This window comes from Agelaius phoeniceus, chromosome 2, assembly GCF_051311805.1.
Source record: "Agelaius phoeniceus isolate bAgePho1 chromosome 2, bAgePho1.hap1, whole genome shotgun sequence".
Taxonomy (NCBI): Eukaryota; Metazoa; Chordata; class Aves; order Passeriformes; family Icteridae; genus Agelaius; species Agelaius phoeniceus.
In genome coordinates, this window is record NC_135266.1 from 2,426,044 (window position 1) to 2,448,015 (window position 21,972).

At 44.5% G+C, this 21,972-nt stretch overlaps 2 protein-coding genes across 3 annotated transcripts in view; one reads left to right on the plus strand and one right to left on the minus strand.

The window, feature by feature from the left end:
- SIM2 (SIM bHLH transcription factor 2) overlaps window positions 1–20,735 on the plus strand; it is a 64,473-nt gene extending 43,738 nt beyond the window's left edge. The window contains exons 7-12 of one of the 2 annotated variants that reach the window (XM_054628174.2): window positions 2,173–2,279; window positions 9,800–9,947; window positions 11,389–11,557; window positions 12,323–12,731; window positions 16,841–16,866; window positions 20,058–20,735. In XM_054628174.2, the coding sequence (XP_054484149.2) occupies window positions 2,173–2,279; window positions 9,800–9,947; window positions 11,389–11,557; window positions 12,323–12,731; window positions 16,841–16,866; window positions 20,058–20,735 (1,537 nt within the window). Of the gene's footprint in view, window positions 1–2,172; window positions 2,280–9,799; window positions 9,948–11,388; window positions 11,558–12,322; window positions 12,732–16,840; window positions 16,867–20,028 lie in introns of both variants that reach the window. The other variant, XM_054628173.2, reaches the window with a different exon arrangement.
- Window positions 19,745–21,972, minus strand: part of HLCS (holocarboxylase synthetase) — a 153,482-nt gene continuing 151,254 nt past the window's right edge. The window contains exon 11 of the mRNA XM_077193160.1: window positions 19,745–20,789. Coding sequence (XP_077049275.1) covers window positions 20,696–20,789 — 94 coding nt within the window. The 3' untranslated portion in view covers window positions 19,745–20,695. The remainder of the gene's footprint in view (window positions 20,790–21,972) is intronic.

Here is a 21,972-nt window from a genome sequence, read left to right on the forward strand (position 1 = left end):
AGCTGAGTTTATTTCCAGATTCAACCTTTTCCAAAATTTGGGTGTCCTAGGAACTGTCAATGATGGTTTTTGTGTCACCAGCTTCAAAGTGAGACTGCACCTTTGGGAAAATGACCCCCTGAACCCCTGGGCTGTGTTTTTGGTGCTTTGGTTGGGTTTGGATTGATAGTGGAGCCCTGGAAAATGTTAAAGATAGAACTCTGAAAATCTTAGGCTTTGTGTTTTCTCAGATCACTGCACCTGCGTAAGCAGTATGATAAATGATATAATTGTTAGATGTGATGATTGTTTAGTAATTAAATATAATTATTCTATAACCATAAGAAGAATCATGAGAAACTATGTTGGAAATTTAAGGGGGCTATGTTTAGCTGAAATCTATGTATACAATAGAAGAATATAAGTTTAATAATTAACATGAAAGTTATATAACTATAGAATATAAAAACCACGATCACCTCGAATGTGTGGTCGGAGTCAGATTTGAGTGAACACTCCTGACACCCAGAGCTCTGAATAAAAGCACCTGCATATAATCACTGATGTGATTATGTGTTTCTGAACACTAACAGGATGAGCAGTGTCTGTACTCACCAAAGGGGCAGGATGGAGCTGCCACCCTGCTTTTCAGTGCACTGAAGTCAGAAGGAGAATTGAAACCTGAGCAGGATCTTCCACCATTATTTCGTGCTCCTGATTGGCTTCAGTGAGGATTTGGGATGAGCACATACTGCGGAGGAGGAACACAGCATCTATTCAAAGGCATTTTGATGCTGTTGTCCTTCAGAAGAATCCAAGCCCTCAGCCCTCTCAAGCAGAACCTCCTCAGCCTCTGTGGGGCCCACTGGGCTGGTTAGAGTCAGAGCATGAGAACAGAAGATGCACAATTGTCATAAAATTTTTTAAAAACTAATCAAAATGTGCATTATCATCAACAAGTGCAAAATGTGCATTATCATCAATCCTACAATGACAGGAATTGGTTGGGACCCCCTGCTCGTTTCTGTGGACACTGCTGTGCTATCTCTGTGCTGTGCACCCTCACCAGTGTGAAGCTCAGACCAGGAACACCCTTTGCAAGTCCATGTCCTGCCCATCCCCGCTCAGTTCATGGCATGAAGAGGCTTGGGGAATTTAAACTGGGCTTCCTTCGATCTAAACTGGAGGACAACCTCCAAGAGCACCCTAGGACACTCCAGCTTTAATAAATATTTCAGTCCACAGGCCTAGGCCAGAGCTGGTAAAACTCCTGCAATTAAAATGTGCAGATGCCTCTGCTGCTGCAGGAGAAGATCCTCAGCAGAGACAATTTTACTGTCACCTGCTAAGGGAGTGTGACACTTGTTAATGTGGACATTCCTTACTGCTCTGCCTTTTTTTGGCAAAGAAAACTCAGGACATCACAACCCCCCCCACAACCCTGCGTGAACAAACCACGGTTTGGCCAAGTGGCACATTGTACTTTAAGGACTATTTTTTCCTCAACTAAATTTAAAAAAGTCCATTTGAAACGTGAAGTTTGACTCTTCATGTCTGACCCAGTGTAAGTCTGACCCTGAATTTGATTCTTTAACATCTGCAGAGATGCTGCTGTTTTGAATTCGTTCCATTCTTCTACTTCTGGGATTTTTTTTTTTTCTTTTTTTTGAAGTCTTGCCTCAGCTTTCCTTTCCTCACCCTGTGGTCTTCACACCTCCTTGTCTTTCCACATTCTCAGCTGGAATAAGCTCCTGCTTTTTTCTCCTGTTAGGCACCAGCCTGGATTTATTCACAGGCACTGATCACATGTGGCCCAACACACCTTCTACACTTGTAGCTCTGCAAAAGCAAATGAAAATGTGTCAGCAGCCCACAAGAGAGGTTTTATTGTTTCACGAGCAGCTCCTCGAGTGGAACTTTGTGCAAAGGATCCTGCATGGCAGTGGCAAAAGCCCAAGGTGGAAATCAGTAAAAGAGCTCTTTTTCCTGCCTGGGTGTACCAGGGAAAAGCTGCACCTTGCTTTGGTTGGGCTGAAAGGGTTTCTTTTCTTGTAAAGGTGAAGTTTCTGTTTCCAAAACTAACATTTCATCCCACAGCTTTCAGGCACTGATTTGTTGCCACAACCAAATGCTGGGTCAATGAAACGGAATATTCCTCGAGACTTTGTTTATTGCAGATTTTTCCTTTTCCAGGGTGACGGAATTAACCGGCTATGAACCCCAGGATCTGATAGAGAAAACCCTCTACCACCACGTGCACGGCTGTGACGTTTTCCACCTGCGATACGCTCACCACCTCTGTGAGTGCCTGGGCTGGGGCACGGGAGGGACCTGGAGCTGCTGGAGAGCACCAGGATGGGCAGAGGGATGGAGCAGCTCTGCTGGGAGGAAAGGCTGGCACAGCTGGGATTGTTCACCTGCACAGGAGAAGCTTTGGGCTGAGCTCAGGGTGGCCTTGCAGGGCCTGCAGGAGCCCCAGGAAAGCTGGAGAGAGACAATTTCCAGGGGATGCAGGGACAGCACCCAGGGAATGGCTTCACACTGAAACATTACAGGTTCAGATCAGATATTAGGAACAATTTCCTCCCTGGCAGGGTGGGCAGGGCCTGGAATAGAATTCCCAGAGGAGCTGGGGCTGCCCCTGGATCCCTGGCAGTGCCCAAGGCCAGGTTGGACACTGGGGCTGGAGCAGCCTGGGACAGTGGGAGGTGTCCCTGCCATGGCAGGGGGTGGGGTGAGATGAACTTTAGGGTCCTTCCAACCCAAACCTCTCTGGGATTCCATGATTCCATGAGTTATCCAGGTCCAAGCCTGGCTGATGTCATTTATCAGCCCAAGAACCTGAACACTTCAAGTTATCGGGTGTCAAATTCTCCTCACCAAAATAATAATCCAGGCTTTGGGGTGAGGGATAATGAACAGGGGCTAAAAGCAGAGGGAAGTTGTGGATTCCACATCCCTGGCAGTGCCCAAGGCCAGGTTGGACACTGGGGCTGGAGCAGCCTGGGACAGTGGGAGGTGTCCCATGGCAGGGGTGGGAATGGGATCATCTTTAAGGTCCTTCCCAACCCAAACCATTCTGAGATTCTATGGAATACATTGAATACAGTGAGAAGTTTTGCAGACAACAAGCAACATGCTGGAAAGCAGAAAAAAATCCTTTCCAAATCTTGACTGGAGACAGATTTTCAAAAGTTCTTGGCTATGACTTAAGGAAACCATTAATTGTGTAAATACAGCTCGATATGCTGGGCTTCCGAAAAGAAAAAAAAACAACACCCAAAGCAACTTATCTGGCCAGTTTTTGTACTTAGGGGATCCAGGCTATTTTGAATATTTGGAATTAATTCTGGATGGTGATCGTGTGAAGGAAAAGAAAACCTAAGGAGCAAGTAAATGAGAGGGGAAAATCTGAACTTCACTAGCCTCTGCTGTTAAAACAAAAATATGCAGCAGCTCTGCATTCCTCTGAAATATGTTAGTAATAATCATCCTGTGTTTGAAGGGAATGCAATCCCAAAAACTCCTTGGAGGGACATTCATTAGTAGCATGTGGATGAGGTTCAGAGAATGGATTGTCAGGAAAAAAATGACACATTTAATAATTTCCCATCTTCCAACAGAGTCACTAATCATATCTTCAAACATCTGGATCTGGGAAGGAGCTCATTCAGTAGCACATTAATTTGAAAAGCAAATTGAGGGAATGGCTGAACTCTGGATTTGGCTCCGTTTGCTGCAACCCATACGAGGCAAAGATGACATCCAAAAACCAATGTCAGGGAATTTTTTTTCCAGATTGCTCCTGTAGGCTGGAAGCAGCCAGAGTCAAATCCTTCTTTTAGGCTTCCTTCTTCTCTTAGTGTGTGCTACTGATGAGGATCTGGAGTACCAAGGAGGTTGTAACTGTGTTTGGCGAGTCCAAGCTGAAATCGTGAGTGCTGAATTCCGCCGGGGGCAGGGTGTGCTACACCTGGGAAAGCAAAATCTGAGCTTGAACAGCAAGGTCAGATTTACCAAAACATTACTGAACACTCTGGGCTGCTGAGAACTGGAAAAAAGGATGACCAGGGCACATGGAAAATCCTGTCAGGGACGCCCTCCCTGTAGCGGTGACATCTGCTTGTGGATGTGGTTGTTGACCGGTTCAGAATGAACTCAGTTGTTTCCACCAGACTGTTTGAAATACCTTCATCAACCAGCATGGAGATGATGCCACCACAGCCACAATCACCTCTGGAAAAACAGTTTTCCACTTTAGAGTAGCAGGATGGATAATTCTGTGGCTGCCAGTTTGATCCATGTACGACTGGAGTTTTAAATGAAGAGACAAATCATGTTCACTGAATTACCCACCACATCCTTCCACAAGGAAAAAAAATCCCTCAGCCAAATAGGATACTAAGAGCAGTTCTGTAGATTAAAGAAAAATTACTGTAAACTTTAAAAACAGAAGAAAAATGGGAGCCATGCATAGGAATTTATGAAAGCAGATAAATCCCTAGAAGCAGAAAATAATGAGTAATGCTTGGGCAGCAGTGGGAACAGTGCAGGGTCATGGTTGGAATACCAGGTAATGGGAATTATTAAACCAGATGTAAAGTGCACAAAGCCCCTCTGGGGAGCACTGTGAGAGCTCCCCCAGCATCCATCAGCAAATGTCTCAGGAACATGAGCAGTGAAAGGTTGGCAGGTTTGTTGTACCATTCTATAAAGCAATCTGATGATGAAGTGTCACCTGATGCAGAAATCCAAAGAGAAACATCTTACACCTAATAAGGGTATTAAGAGGAAAAAAAAAAAAAAGCAACCCTAAACTAGGATAACCATTTGCTTTTTTTAAGAGGAAAAAAATCCCAAACTGAAGCCCTGAAGCAGCTGAACTCAGAGTGAGGCAGCACAAGGAATAAAACAAAGGAAACAGTGAGGGGAACAAGTTAGGAGGGACAGAACAAGAACATCAAGCTAGGAGGAAAATGTAGATGTGAATATTTGCCTAAGGTGTGCTGGCAGCAAAGAGAGTTTCCTGCTTGAAGCATTTGATTGGCTTCCAGCTCCAGGAAAACACTTGTGGTGTTTGAAGCTGTGTTATTCCCAGAACCCCTTTCATACTCACAGTGTTTGCCCTGAAATGTGGCCACACAAATAAGGAGGCCCTGCCCGAGGATCCTGCACTCCAAAACACAGGACAGAGTTCCAGTGCAGACAAAATATCTTTGTGCTCTCAGAGAAATCCCTTTGTTTGTACCATTTTAAGGGGGGTTTGGGGCATCCCACACGTTGCAGCATCCCTGCTCTTCCCACAGGAACTTGAACAGGGTTCAGGTCTCTGTACCCAGCCCAGCTGGTGTCCTCACCAAGCCCTTCTCTTGCTCCCTGGAAGTCACCCAATGTTTTTGTAGGGTTATTTCACAGAAAAGCTCAGTTCCACCATCTCTGGTGCTGGGTCTGCCTCTGCTTTGCCAGCACTCAAACCTCCTGGCAGAGCAGCACCAGATTTTCGGAGGTCTGAAAAGAAAATAGGAGTTTGCTGGGCACCGTGCCTTGCCCAGGGGCCGTGCCCATGACATGCCAGGACAGCTAAACCAGGATCTGCTGCCAGTGTGGAGCCAAGAAATCCATTTCTTGCAGTGGCATCCTCCAGTGCAGCCTGGGAACTCCCAGCCACACGCCCGGGAGCCTGGTGGAGCCTTTTGAAATAGTCCTGTCTGACAGCCCAGAGCCTTTCCCAGCCTCCCTGTGAAACCAGGAGCGAGCCAGAGCCCTGGAACACCCAGTCACAAAGGGCACATCCAGAGGAGAAAGCCACAGGATCCTCCCCCTTGGGCTGCAGCAGAGGCCACCAAGAAGTCTGAGCCTGCACAGATTGTCTGGGTGGTGGATTTGCCTCACTCCCATTCCTGAGGTTTCCTTTTCAGCATCAAACAGGGCAGCTGAGCACAGAGCCAGATGGAAGCTGAGCTCACTCCCTGTCTCACTTGCTGTCCCTCAGCCAAGGTCAGACTTTCCCCAGATTACTAAAAAATCAGGAGACACAAAATCCTCCCCCGTCCCCAGAGAAATACTGGTTAATCCATATAATTAGGAAGGAAAGCTGAACGCTGTAGCCCTCAGTGGTTTTCACATCTTTTCAAACACTGTCTTAACTGCAGAGCTAAAAGAGGGATTTAAAAAAAAATCAGTGAGAGAGGAGGAAAGCCAAAACAAGTCCCAAAGCACACGGAAGAACTTTGCTATAGTTAGCGATCCATGACAGCATTAATTTCTCTTTAGGAAGACTGAGTGTAGCAAAGCATTTCGAACTCAAGGAAAATGTGCTCATTAAACCAGCACAAAGACCTAGTTCTGAAAGCCCAGACCACATTCCAAACATTACCTGTTACATGGTCTGTGCTGAAATGTAAGGATCATTTCCTGGAACGGGACCATTTGGATTTCAGAATGAATCATCAAATCATAAAAGCACAGAATGGTTTGGGTTGGAAGGGATCTTGAAGATCATCTCATTCCAATGCCCTGCCATGGCAGGGACACCTTCCACTGTCCCACTTTGCTCCAAACCTTGTCCAACCTAATCTTGGACACTTCCAGGGATGGGGCAGCACAACTACAGAGCAGCACCCACAATTATAGAACACTCAGAAATAGCAAAACTGTGGCATAAAGACAATTATTAATATTTTTAGAACAGAATCTTTGAGTAGCCACTCCATGACTTTCAACTTGCAGTGATGAATTGCACTTAAAAATACAAATGTCTTTATATTTTCTAGGTGTGTTTGCATACTTAGAAACACACTCCTCATGATTTTTTTTAAATCATGCACACCCTCCTCCCAAAAGGAATTCCATGTAGAAATGTAGGAGTGGAAGGAACATCAACAAGAGTGAGGCAAAAAGCTGATAGCTAAGAGAGATTTGAAACCCCAGATAGCAATGGCTTGGTGACCATCATGGAGGGTGGGGTTTTGAATGTTCTGCAGGACCATGGAATGATGGAATATCCTGAGTGGGAATAAACCCACAGGGATCCCCCAGTGCCAGCCCTGCCCTGCCCAGAGCCCAGCAAGCCCAGCCTGGGCATCCCTGGCAGCGCTGGCCAAAGGCTCCTGGAGCTGTGGCAGCCTCGGGGCCGTGCCCATTCCCTGGGCAGCCTGGGCAGTGCCAGCACCCTCTGGGCAAGAACCTTGCCCTAAAATCCAACCCAAATCCCTCCAGGCCCAGCTCCAGCTGCTCCCTGGGTGCTGTCCCTGTGCCAGGGAGTAGAGGTCAGAGCTGCAGACAGTTTTAGGTGTTCATTTTGTTGCCTTCTGAACACACAGGTACCTCATCCTAAAATGGAAGAATTGACACTTCCAGAAAGAGCTGTCAATTTTGTAAGAGCCTGATTTTCTTTGGGAGATAAACTGGAATTGAAGGAAAGTTTAAATATGTCGGGATGTTGGGATAAGAGAGGAGGTAGCCCAGAGAGGTGGCCCATGTGCTCCAGACCTTGGGAAACCTCACTGAGTCTCCAGAAACACAAGGAACTGGATGAAAATGAAGGAGAGAGATTTTTTATATGGGCAAAATTCCCAGAATTCCCAGAATCCCTGGGTTGGAAGAGACCTTCAAGGCCATCGAGTCCAAGCCAGCCCCAACCCCTCAACTGAACCCTGGCACCCAGTGCCACATCCAGGCTTTGTTAAACACACCCAGGCATGGGGACTCCACCACCTCCCTGGGCAGCCATTCCAGAACTTTCTCACCCTTGCTGGAAAAACCTTTTCCCTGCTCTCCAGCCTGGATTTCCCTTGGTGCAGCTGGAGGCTGTGTGCTCTGGTTCTGTCAGTGACAGAAAAAAGTGGCAGGACAAGGGGAATGGTTTTAAAATGACAGAGAGAAGGTTTAGATTCCTTTTCTTAATCATATTTGTATAAAGGAATTTCTGCCATTGGCCACTTTTTTTGGACACAATTTGTGCAGCGAGCTCAGCCCATGATTCCCTGATTTACAATTAATAACTGGATAGGAGAGAAAGAGGATGGAGTTTCCAGAGGAATGATCCAAGGCCACACAAGAGAAGAACCAGCTTCAAAGGCTGGGCATTATCTTCTAGTGAATCCTGAGATAAAGGCCTGGCACTGAACCAGAAATATTTGTGGTTGGATTTAATATTTAGAGATGCTGCACAACTCCTGTTACAGCACAGCCTCCTGCCAAAATATCCTTGTTCACAGAGGATCCAGAATAGCTCAGGGAGGATTACATGGCTGGTGAATTTATCAGATATCTGATTCCCCTCTCTGTCCTTGTCTTTAAATAAATTGTCTTTGCTTGGGTGCTTCACAAGCAAAGAGTTTTTTTAATTTTACCCTTTAAAATCAACCTTCATGATAACAGAGGAAAAAAAACCACCACAGAATAAAATACATGATAATCTGTCAAGCTATGAGAGAAGTGCTTCCAACTAATCTGGAAAAAAATCTCAAAATCACAGAATCCTTAGGGCTGGAAGAGACCTTCAGGGTCATGCAGTCCTCACCCCAAACCCTGTCCCCAAGGCCACATCCAGACTCCTCCTGAGCACCCCCAAACCTCCCTGGGCAGCTCAGCCCAAGGCCTGACCACTCTGCCAGGGAAATTTTCTTTTCCAATCTCCAACCTCAACATCCCCTGGTGCAATTTGGGACCATTTTCTCTCTTTCTTTCAGAAGAATTGTGTCCATTTTAAAATATTTTTGCTGCCTTGAACTTTTCTTTTACTGTTAGAAATTTTAAAGCAGTGTTTGTGAAGAATGTGACCATAGGTGACCCAGAGAAGAAGGAAGACAAAACTTAGGACTCTTCAAATTTTCTAGAAATAATAATGTGGTGTTATGAATCTACAGAAAGGGGCAGGATAGGTATTTTTGTAGGGGATTATTTAAAGTTAGTTGGGAGGAAGAGGAAGGAAGGTGTTAAGACATAGATTGGACATAGGAAGAGGAAGGAGGGTGTTAGAACATAGGTTGGGCAAACTTAGGACTCTTCAAATTTCATATAAATAATAATGAATCTATAGGAAGGGGCATGATAGGTAATTTTGTAGGCAGTTATTTAAAGTTAATTGGGAGGAAAAGGAAGGAGAGTGTTAGAACATAGGTTGGACAAACGTAGGACTCCTCAAGTTTCATATAAATAATAATGAATCTATAGGAAGGGACATGATAGGTAATTTTGTAGGGGATTATTTAAAGTTAATTGGGAGGAAAAGGAAGGAGAGTGTTAGAACATAGGTTGGACAAACTTAGGACTCTTCAAATTTCATATAAATAATAATGAATCTATAGGAAGGGGCATGATAGGTAATTTTGTAGGGGATTATTTAAAGTTAGTTGGGAGGAAGAGGAAGGACCGTGTTGGAACATAGGTTGGACAAACTTAGGACTCTTCAAATTTTATATAAATAATAATGAATCTATAGGAAGGGGCATGATAGGTAGTTTTGAAGGCGGTTATTTAAAGTTAATTGGGAGGAAGTGGAAGGACAGAGTTAGAACATAGGTTGGACAAACTTAGGACTCTTCAAATTTTATATAAATAATAATGAATCTATAGAAAGGGGCATGATAGGTAGTTTTGAAGGCGATTATTTAAAGTTAATTGGGAGGAAGAGGAAGGAGAGTGTTAGAACATAGGTTGGACTCAGAAATCTGAAAGGTTTTTTCCAACATCATTAATTCTGTGATTCCGTGAGGGAGAAAAGCACTTGCCTTGCAAATAAACCTCTCCAGGAAGAGGTCATGACTCCAAAAAAATGTGAATTTAAAAAAAAATTTTCTTTTTCTTGTGTTCCCAGTGCTGGTGAAAGGCCAAGTGACCACCAAGTACTACCGGCTGCTGTCCAAGCAGGGAGGCTGGGTGTGGGTGCAGAGCTACGCCACCATCGTGCACAACAGCCGTTCGTCACGGCCTCACTGCATAGTGAGTGTCAATTATGTCCTTACGTAAGTCCAAATACTTTGTACCATTACCTGTTCTCACTAATTGACTCATTAAGGATTAAATCTGCCAGGGTTTCTTGGCTTGTGCCGTCCGGTGTTCTGTGCTTGCATGTTGCGGCTTTCTCTGTGCGGTCTCATCTCTTTAGCTGAGAGAAAATGTTTTTGTGTTAATTATTATTATTATCTAGATCTTCATCTTGTCCAGGGAAGGGCAATGGAGGTGGTGAAGGGGCTGGGAAATATCTCATGAAAGAGCTGGGGGGGCTCAGCCTGGAGAAAAGGAGGCTCAGGGGGGACCTCACTGCTCTGCACAACTCCTGACAGGAGGGGCAGGTGTCGCAGACATCTTTCATGAAAAATCCTTTCTTAGGATTTTTCCTTGTGAGAAGCTGCAGTTTCAGCAACCAAAAGTAACCAATGGTTATCTGCTGCTGTGGAATGCAACAGGCAGACCTGGGATTGGTCTCCTGTGGGTGTTTAAATTTCCTGACCACTCATGGCAGAGCTGGCTCTTGCTCTGTCTGAGACACAGATCTTTGTTATTCATTCTTGTCTATTCTTAGCTTAGCTAGCTTCTGAAGAAACCTTTTCCTTTCTATTTCTTTTTAGTATAGTCTTAATGTAACATATATCATAAAATAATAAATCAAGCCTTCTGATCATGGAGTCAACATTCTCGTCTCTTCTTCATCCTGAAAACCCTTGTGACCATGGTCACAGGCAGTGAGGGGGGGTCAGGCTCTGCTGCCCTGTCCCAAGGGAAAGGAGGAGAGGAAATGGCCTTAGTTTTGTCAGGACAGGTTCAGATTGGAGATTAGAAGGGTTTTTTTCCTTTGAAAGAGTGGTCAGGCCTTGGGCTGAGCTGCCCAGGGAGGTTTGGAGTCACTCTCTCTGGAATTATTCAGGAGTAGTTCTGGATGAGGCCCTTGGGGTGATGCTGGTGGGTAATGGTGGGACTGAATGAGCTTGAAGATCTCTTCCAAAGTTGAGTATTCTGTGACTTTTTGATCAAAACCAACCTTGCAGCTTGTGTGGTTTAGTTACAATCACACACTGCTGGCAGGGGAGGAACATTGCTCCTTTTCCTTTCCTCAGGGCAGAGACCAATTCCTGGCTGAGCAGGAGACAGATTAGTTGATCTCTGCCTTTCCATGATTCCAAACCACAGGGAGCCAGGGATGGCTGAAGGAAGATGACACAGCTCAGGCTCAGAGAGAGGGTACACTTCATCCAAAGGTGTTTATGTGGTTCCCAGTGGAATTTTTTAATAGACTTGCATGGGAATGAGGTCACCCCATAAGATCCTCTGCCTCCTGACTTCCCCAGACTCAGTGAAAATCTTGGAAGAGTGAAAACTCAGGCCTTGTGAATGCTAACGTGTATTTTTACAGGAGTTAGTTTGGATTTTCCTGTGTTTTTAATTTACTGGGCTGTTCTTTTGCAGAGATATTGAGTACAAGGAACTTCAGTTGTCACTGGACCAGGTTACCATTTCCAAGTCACAGTTTTCATGCAGAAACTCAGTACCTACCTCGCAGGAAACAAGGAAAATAGTAAAACCCAAAAGTAATAAAATGAAGGCAAAACTCAGAACAACACCTTACCCACCACAGGTAAATTTTTCAGCAATATTTAATTACCAGTTGTTCTCACTGAGTTCTTGGGACAGTGTAGAGATAATCCAGGACTGAATTTACTATAAAACAGACTATAGGATTGTCAACCCAGGAAATCCCTCATAAATCAGGATAAAATTAGATCCTTTTTCCTTGGGGTGGAAAGTACAGGTAGCACAAAGCAGCTCTGGCAAGTGATGTAAAACCTTTGGGATATGGAGTGTGTGAGGCACTTCAACCACCATGTCCTTTCTTGGCAAAAAGAAGAAAATCCTGTACTTGGAATTGTGCTGTGAAAATCTGTGCTGGTGTAGGATGTGTGTCATTTACTGTGGGTGTGTGGAGTTCTTGATATAGCAGGAATTTCTTCCTGGAAAAGGTGCTCAGGCCTTGGGAAGAGCTGCCCAGGGAGGTTTGGAATCCCCATTCTGGGAGGTGTCCCCTGGAGGTGGCACTCAGAGCTCTGGGCTGGGGACAAGGAGGGCATCGGGCACAGCTGGGACTCCATGAACTGGGAGGGCTTTTCCAAACTTAATCCTGTGATTCTGTAAAACTGAACTGCCAAAATTATCAGATCAAAGCAGATTTTTTGTTCCCATGTGAAGGCGAAGTCGCAAAGAGGGGAACTTCAGACACAGCGCTCAGTCCGTGCCTTGAGCCAGCGAGGCCCAGCTCTGGTGCCTGTCTGACATGTCCTGTACTTTCCTACAAAAGTTCCTCCTTTAACTCTCTTCCCTGCTCTTTTCCCCCTCTTTCCCTCAGCAATACAGCTCGTTCCAAGCAGACAAACTGGAATGCAGCCAGGTGGGGAGCTGGCGCTCCAGCCCCGCCGCCAATGCCGCCGCCCTTCAGGAACAGAACTTCCATTCAGAGAGCAGCGAGCTCCTGTACGCCCCTCCCTACAGCCTGCCCTTCTCCTACCACTATGGACACTTCCCTGTGGATTCCCACGTCTTCAGTGGCAAGAAGCAAATGCTGCCTGCAAAGTTCGGGCAGGCCCAAGGGGCGCCCTGCGAGGTGGCGCGGTTCTTCCTGGGCGCGCTGCAGACCAACGGCGAGTGCCAGTGGCACTACACCAACTCCCTGGTTCCCAGCAGCCAGTCACCCTCCAAAAGCCTTCCTGAGCAGCCAGTGAACATCATCAGGCACAACCTTGCACAGAGTTATGAAGGTGGGTGTCGCTCTGAGCCAGGAGAAAAAGCTGGGCTGCGCGGTGGATGGGGAGGATTTGTGTTCGCGGTTTGAAAAATGGTTTTGGTGCCTTGGATCCCCTCCTCAGTTTGGGAAGGACATTGGGATGCTGGAACACATCCAGAGGGGCCAAGGAGGCTGGAGAGGGGCTGGGAACACAAACCCTGTGAGGAAGCCCTGAGGGAGCTGGGGGTGCTCAGCCTGGAGCAAAGGAGACTCAGGGCTGCCCTCCTCACTCTGCACAGCTCCTGAAAGGGGCCTGTGCTCAGCTGGCCCTGGGCTCTTTCTCCAGCAGCACTGACACAACCAGAGCACACAGCCTCGAGCTGCACCAAGGGAAATCCAGGCTGGAGAGCAGGGAAAAGGTTTTTCCAGCAAGGGTGAGAAAGTTCTGGAATGGCTGCCCGGGGAGGTGGTGGAGTCCCCATGCCTGGGTGTGTTTAACAAAGCCTGGATGTGGCACTGGGTGCCAGGGTTCAGTTGAGGGGTTGGGGCTGGGCTGGACTCGATGGCCTTGAAGGTCTCTTCCAACCCAGGGATTCTGGGAATTCTGTGAGTGGCTCCCTAGAGCAGAGGCTAGACAAGATTAAGAGAATAAGAGCAGGTATTTATTAAAGGCTCCACAGATACACCTGGGGCCCTCAGAAGCCTCCAGAGGCCTCACCCAAGCTGGACAATGGTCACCAGTGTTTCACACAATTATCAGTTTGATCTGATTCACATATCAGGGGTTAATTCTCCAATTACAGCTTCAGGTAATGAAGTCATTTAACCCCCAGTTTGCTCCTCCCAATTCACTTTTGTTTGTATTTTCAGGGCCTGAGGCTGTAGGGTGTCCTTGGATCTCAGGCCTAGGGGGATTGTTCTGTCTGACCAAAATGTGGAGACAGGAACTGACACTTTATAAGGAGTTTAGAGTCATGCACTAAAGCAGTGCAGGATTGGAAAAATAGAAAAGCTGAAATCCTGAGGCTTCAGTTTAGGAAAGACAGAAAATCAGAGGCAGTGAAGTGTAACAATCATTATATTTATGGTATTCCCAATGTTCCTTCTTCCCGTTTCCATCAGCACTGGACTGGGAATATTATCAAAGCTTCAGCTGACAACATGCTCTCACAAAAATCACTTTTAGAGCAGCACAGGATATCTTTTCCTTCAGTACTGGCACAGTTTATTCTCTTGTTTTGTACTCTCAGTTATTTAAGTGGAATTTCTCAGGTAAGTCACAGCTGAAGCCAGATTGAAACTTGACCTCCACAGTAATTTTTGATAATTTTAACACAGAAATTAAAATAAACACCATCTATTCCCATAAAAATTGAAGCTTTTCCTTTCTCAGCACAAAGCCACTCTGAATGTGGCTTTGTGCTGAGAAAGGAAATTATTAAAATAAAAAAAAATATATAAATTAAATAAAATAAAAATTTAAAAAAATTTAAAAAAATTAAAATAAAAAATTAAAATAAAAAATATATATAAATTATTACCTTACAGAGTAATAATTCTGTTTTACTTTTTATAATAATTGTGAATTTGAAAATGTCTCCCATCACCTGCATTATTTCACTGTGCAGATGGTCAGGGATAGAAATTCTTTGAGGAAAGGCATTGACTTCTCTGTAAGAAATAACCTTGAAAAATTATGACACAACCAAATGTAAAGATGCTCAAAATACCCTCTAATCACAGAATCAGGGAATAATTAGGGTTGGAAGGGAATTCTGAGGATCATCTGTCCAGCTTGTTTATTCCCACTGTGTTCCACCAGAACAGGGTTTCTTGCAGTGGTTTTGGCAGAGATTTCTCTCTCATTTCAAATACTCCTGATCTCACAGCTGCCCCAGCTCCAAAATGAAACTGAGTCAAGTTGTGAGGGCAAGGAACAATGTTAATCAGCTAAAGAAACAAAAATATTTGGACAAACCAGACTCTGGCAATTCAGGCTATTTTGGGATGGTGTCGAGTAATAATAACTCAATTAATAGCATTAATTACTCCCCTGACCCAGCTTCCCCTTCAGGCCAAACACGACTCTGAATTTAATTGTTTTCATGAATGAGCCTTGGAAGTTCTGCTGAGATTTCAGGTTGCTGCTGATTTTAGCAAGAGCAGCCTTGGTTGGCCTGGATTTCCCCCCGTTCCCTGCTTTACTTTCAGTAACTGTGAGAATGATACAAAAACCTGTCACAAAAATATGCAAAAAAATTAAATAAATAAAACCCCACCACATCTGAGTTTATTCAATCTTCTTAAATATAGGAGTTCTTTTGTGATTTAAGGTGTATCTGAAAGTGTCAGAGAACACCAACAAGGGCAGAATTCAACTCAGCTGCTGCAGAACTCCCAGGAAATCCTTAATTTAAACTCCTTTAAGCAGAATTCCAGTTTATCACATTCCAATCCAGAGCAAATCCTTGGATCCCATCCACATCTCTCTGCATTCATAATTTTCATTAATTAAATATCACCGATGAGGACTGAGGTACTGCTGTGCAGTCAGATGGAAACCCTCATTTCTTGGAATGGAGGAAGCAGTAGTGGAAATTTAAAATAAAAAATAAATTTTAAATCAAAATATTTTAAATAATTTTTAAAAAATTAAAATAAATTTTAAATTAAAAAAATTAGGTAGTCTTAAGGGTACCATTTTAGGTAGGATCTTGGAAACCAAAATCAAGACATTATTCACTTATGGGTGTAGATCTCCAAGACCCGAAGGGAATATTAAAATACAAATATATTAAAATACAAAGATATTCAAGCTGAGCTTGCTGCATCAGACAGGAGATGGAATCAGACACCAAATGTGCTTCCCACAGAAGAACAAATAATTCCTGCCTGGGGTTTTGTCCTTCACAGGACGGTTTGACCTCACCCATGATGGAGCTCCCCTCCCTGCCAGAGCATTTTATTTCACTTTTCTGTGGTCAGGCTGAGAATGAGCAAGAGGGAAGCTCTGCTCCCAGCCCAGAGCAGGTTAAATCCTTTCCTCAGTCTGTGCTCCTCTAATTTGCTCTTTCCTTTGGTTGCTCCTGTGGACTGTGGGGGAAAAGGAGGAGTTTTGGACCAAAAATAGGAAATGGTTTTGTCCTTTCTGAAGATGCTGTGGGGAAAAAAGTAAAAAGGAAAAAAAAAAAAAAAAAAAGAAAAACAAACCAAAATAAACAAAACCCCCACCACCACCACCAAAAACCCCACGCTCAAAAAACCAAAAAAAACTCCAAACCCCCCCAAAACCACACACAAACACAAAACAAAAAAAACCACAAGAAAACCCCAAAAAAACAAAAAAGGACTGAAAGACCCCAAACAAACAAACAAAAGCCAAACCCCCCCCCAAACCTGCAAAACCTCCCCAAAAACCGACATATTTTGAGGATAAAGACTTAAGTAAATCCTGCCTATCCCCAGGAAACCTGCAGGAATAGGGTAAAAAACACACACAAACACAAAACACACACAAACACAAAACAAAACAACCACAAGAAAACCCCAAAAAAACCAAAAAAGGACCAAAAGACCCCAAACAAACAAACAAAAGCCAAAACCCCCCAAAAAACCCACAAAACCTCCCCAAAAACCGACATATTTTGAGGATAAAGATAAAGACTTAAGTAAATCCTGCCTATCCCCAGGAAACCTGCAGGAATAGGGTAAAAACCCTCCAAATCCCAATAAAAAAGGGATTTTTTACTGCAAGGAACTGCTGCTGTTTTTCAATCTCATCCCACATCACCATTTCCCCACCAGGAGGAAAATGGAGCTGCAATTCCAGCAGTTCTTATTTCTGGTGCTGCTTCCACTGAAGGTTTTGCTGCTGGAGTTGGGAAATTTGGATTCTTTTTTAGTTGGGAGACTTGGGTTCTTTTTTGAGCATTTTGATGCATTTTAATGGATATTTGTTATGGATATCTGTTGGGGATTTGATGAAAGTTGGCTTGCTGCAATTAATTCTCTGCAAAAGCGCTTTGAGTTGTATTTAAAAATATAATTTTTTTTAAATGTTTCCTTTGTGTTGAAGGAAAAAATATGGTCAAACTCAGGCCTGGGCAAAAGGGGAAAAGAAAACAGAGGTTCCCCTACAGACAGGATTTCCACCCAATTTTTCCAGCCTTGTTTCAAAGGCGCTGTTGCACTTTTGCTGAATTCTGAACCTTTGGAAGCCCATTTTTTTTTTTGTTTTTTTGGGTTTTTTTGGGTTTTTTTTTTTTTGCATCTGATCTGCCTTAGGTTGTCAAGTGCTGCTTTTTTCCAGTGGCTCACTGGAGAACTGACAGCCAGGGAGCTTCAAAGCAGGGAGGATCTGCTTAGCATCATCATCTTCGATCCAAAGGCAAAGCCAACTCTGACATCTGGCAGCCGGCTTGGAGGCGAGGGCCATTCCACATCACATCCAGGGCAGCAGCTGCCAAAAACCCCGTGGGCCAAAGACATTTTTCTCCATGGAAAATAGCTCCTTTTGGAGAGATCAGAGATTGGGGGATGATGGTGCCAAGCCATCAAAGCTCTGGAGAAGCACGTAGCAGATACGTCTGCCTGCAAATCAGATGTTTCTGCTTCAGGATCTGGTTTTGAAGCTTCTTCCACTTTTTCCCAGCTGGCCCAGTCATCATTAAAAAAAAAAAATCATTTCAGTGAAGGCAACTGTGTTTTTAGTCAGAAGTTTCCTTTTTACCCTTGAAATTGCTGCTGTGGGCACCACGGGACCTGCTGGTCACTCAGTGGTGCTGTTGGGCCTTCTGAGCTACGTGTGTGAAGCTCTGGGCCACCAGTCGTGCCAAAACTCAAAATGAGGAAAAAGACGGAGAAAATCTCTGGAAAAAAACCTCCCCAGGTTTAACCAGTGCCTACTGGAAGAAAGAAATGACATTTTGCAAAGGCATTGCCCATGAGACAAAGAGACATTTTGTCTCACCTTTGGTTTTTTTTGAGGGAGAATGATGGAGAACGATCAGCCCATGCCTTGGGTGATTTGAAATTAGGGTTCAGACCAGGACAGGAACAGACTGAGATAATCTAAAAAAATATCTTTTCATGGGCAGGGGGTGTATCAAGACCTGTTCTATCTCTGCCTTGTTTGATAAAAAGGAGGGAGAAGGACTTTTTATAGGGGCAGAGAGCGACAGGACAAGGGAAAATGGTTTTGAACTGCCCCAGGGCAGGGTCAGACCAGAGACTGGGAAGAAACGTTTTGCTCAGAGGGTGGTGAGACCCTGGCACAGGTGAAGCTGTGGCTGCCCCTGGATCCCTGGCAGTGCCCAAGGCCAGGTTGGATTTTGGGACAGTGGGAGGTGTCCCTGCCATGGCAGGGCTGGCACTGGGTGGGCTTTGAGGTCCTTCCCAACCCAAACCATTCCGGGATTCTGGGATTTACAGCCTGGTGGTCCATCCTCAGCCCAGCAGGATTGGAGATGACACAATTAAAGGTGACAAGGCAGGGGCCAGCTGGTGGCTGCGGTGCCTCAGCTTCTTCCAAGTTCTCTTGGGCTCTAGAAATGGAGAAGGAAAATATTTTGTTCAGAGATTAAAGGAGAGCCATAAATTGAAAATATTCCAACCTGCAGGAGGACACAATCCATCCCTCTTGTGGACACCTAAACCCAGAACACCTGATCAATAAACCATATTATTTATATGCCAGTAGCTCTCAGCATCTGTATTTATTTCACAATAAAAACACCAAATGTGGAGTTAAAATCTGAGCACTGCACATGGCTGAACCCTGGCTGGATTTGTGATCTGAAAGGGCCATTTTTCACCAGCTGGTGAGAACTCAGCTTCCTTCAGCTTCTCCTTCTTGTGACAAAATGTATACATAGAAAAGGGAAAGAATAACTTGAAAGGTTATTGTTTCTAGGAGGGTGAAGAAGAAATTGGAACCAGATTCCTGTTTAAATTCTGGTGTTAATTACGTAGTGCAACTCCCTCTGAAATTAATGGAGCTCTGCATATATATAAAAAAAAAAGGTACAATTGAGCTATTTCTGCTTCCTCTGTTATCCATGAAGGCTTTGCCAGTCTATTACAGCACAGGGAATATTTAATTATTAACGGCCATGGTTACATCAGCAACCAATAGAGGGGAACTCCAAAAGTTTTAAGATGTTGAATAAAAGTGTTAGAAAAACAGAAAATCTGTTTAAAAAAAGGCACTTCAGTGTCCAGGGCTTCCAGTGAACCTCACACAAAACAAGAGTTTGGGTCTAACATGCGAAATTTGCTCAGTGTGTCATTTTTCCTTTAACATAAAACTTTCAAATGTGCCTTGGAGGAGCTGTTTAACTCACAAACTGTTCATAGGAGAGTGCAAAAAAAAAAATTATTACTCATATGGTACAGGAGAAAACCAGGGGCCTTTTCTCTCACTGCTTGTAGATAGGGGTGTACAGAAAGGAAAAGCTTCATAAGGCAAGCAGAAAATGGTAAAAATAACTCCAGTTGCTTCAAGAGTTCAGTTGCCATGCAGAAACTGAGGAGAAAAAAGACTGCTCAATATATTTTAGAGGAAAAGCTGGGATAGACAGCCTAGGCTCACACTGTTGAAAAATGAAGTATCTGGCTTCTAATTCTCTAAAAATAACCTTTTTTCCCTCCCCCATTCAAAGTTGTAACCTGCATTTTTATCATTGTCTGCCTTTTCTTTTAAGATATTCCCATGTAATAAAGACCCAGCCTTGCTGAAGAGGTATTTGTGTGGCTTTTCAAGAGATGTTTTTAATATCTGGCGTCAGCTTTTCAAAGAGAAAAAGCAAAGCCTTTAACATGACCCACTCTGGGTATCACAAGGAGATTTTCCTAATTAGATAATTACAAGTCACCTTCTAATATCTTACATAGATATTAAATGCACCTCAAATTAACACCATGAATTAACAGAATCAACCAGAATCAAGGGAATTCTGCAGAATGAAAAGACCTTTGAGATCATTGAGCCCACCCTCTGAGCTGGATGTTCTCCTTGCAAGGACGAGCGTCCAATGCACTCTCACAATGACAGGAAGAATAAATTCGGTTTATTTCTGGTTATTATTCCATGATTAAAACAATTCCACCAGTTTAATAATGGAATGATTGATAGGTACCAATGTAATCCACCTTTTAGATAAATCTCTGGGACGAGCTTACTTCAGGGGAAGATTTTTGGTTTCAGGTTGCAGTTCCTAACATTTCTTAGGTTTGACTGAACTACAATAAGTTCAGGTAAGTTCATGCCAGTGAGTTGCAATTCCTGCAAAGGCTCCTTGTCAGTGATTAACACGTTTTCCTTCCCCTGCCAGTGCCACTGTCCAACAGGAGGTACAGCCAGGACGCTCTGCCCGAGGCCTTCCCCAGCTGCATGGCGCCCGTGCCGGGCCGCTACAAAGAGGAGCTCTACGACTCTTCCATCATGAAACACAGCAAAGCAGAGCCCAGGATCCAGCCCCACGCCCACCTCATCAAAGAGGAGAACAAGCTGGCTTTTCCCAGAGACCTGCCCGAAAAAATGCCCATCAACGAGGGCTCCTTCTCCAACCCCCTGCTGCCCAAATCCGAGTGCTGCCAGGCCAAGGCCGTGGGACAGCTGAGCCACCTGCTGCCCGTGCCCTCGGTCTACGAGCAGAGCAGGAGGATTTGCGTCAAAGAGCCCAAATTTGGGCACATCGGCCACCACGCAGGCAGCCTGGAGGAGCTGGACGAGAGGATGAGCGTGAAGCTGGACCACGAGGCCGACGGAGAGCGGCTGATGGAGGTGAGGCCCTCGGGCCAGGTCCCCTTCGTGCTCCTCAACTACCACCACGTGCTGGCCAAGCACGGAGCCTTCCAAACCTCCCCCTGCACGGCCACGGGACACGGGGGGGAGAACTATTCCTACAACTCCGAGGAAGTCAACGCGTTTCTTTACAAAAACCAAAGCCCCTCCTCGGCGTCCTCTCCAGAAAGCCACAAGGAATCTGCACTGCCCCACTACATTGGGACTTCTGTCATCATTGCCAACGGCAGGTGACGGTAGCACGGGAGGGTTCTGTGTTCAGTGAAGAAGCCAAACTGTAATGATTTGCTAAAAAAAGGAAAAAAAAAAAGGAAAAGCATGAGGAAACACAGTGACACTGACTGAGCAAAGCTGGAGGGCAGCGAGGGACAAAGCGGTGAGTTCCAGGAGTGCCAGGAAAATCCCCTCCCTCCCTGCCGTGCTCCGGTGTCCCAGACACAGCTCTGGTGCCAGGGAGAAGCCAAGTTCCAGATCTTATTTTTGTTATTTTATAGTGTGCAGCAGAAGGAAATGAGAGGTGTTATATGCAGAGGTTTATATGAAGAACTTTTTTTTTTTTTTCCTTGACCCCTCCTTAAAATAAACTCAAGATTTTTTTTTTTTTAAATCATTATCATAAAATATGCATTCTAGTTTAGGGTTTTTTTTGACAAATTGTGTGAAACCTCGCATCAACTCTCCACCCAACCCCCTGACACATGGACTTTGTTGAGAGAGTGGTGATTTTGAACAACCACAACACAGCTGTCCTACCCAAACAGGGGAAAAAAAAGCTTATTTATTAATTACCCAAAAGTTTTAAAACTAAATAAATCAACCCTACATTGGATTTATTTAACACAGATTTCAGTGTTCTGAGATTGTTGCCACCACCATTTATCTTGACAAGGGACAATATGAGAAATTAATAGGTACAAAGATAGGTATTACAGGGTTACAGGTCTTGTCATGGCAAATTGGGACAAATTATGGAGCAGGAACTAATTCTCCACAAATAAGAAAAGGAAACTCCTAAATCCTGTGTTTCCCTGAGTATTCTGGGGGAAGCCTGTGCAGATTTCCAACCCAGCCAGTCACAAATACATCTTAATAACAGCACCAGAAATGTTTTCTTTATAGTCAAGAGAATAATGAACATTTCTGCCTTATTTTGAACTTACCAGTAGAATTGTGAGCTTTGAAAATTCCAGCTCTTAACACGCTGAACTTCCTCCGGCATAAATCCTGTTGTCAGCACAAAGGTAGGGCTGGAATTCCCTGCTTGGAGCACTCCACAAATCCCCAACAGCACATTGGAAACACTCACGCTTGGCCCAGCCAGCCAGGAAGAGATTTTCACCCCTTTATTTTTAATTCTTTGCAGAGGATGGGTCTGTGGGAGTTCAACTGACAACACTCAGCCCAGGGTGGTTTTCAACCATTTCCCCAAACACTGTGAGTGGATAAAACAACAAAAAAGGCTCCCTAAACA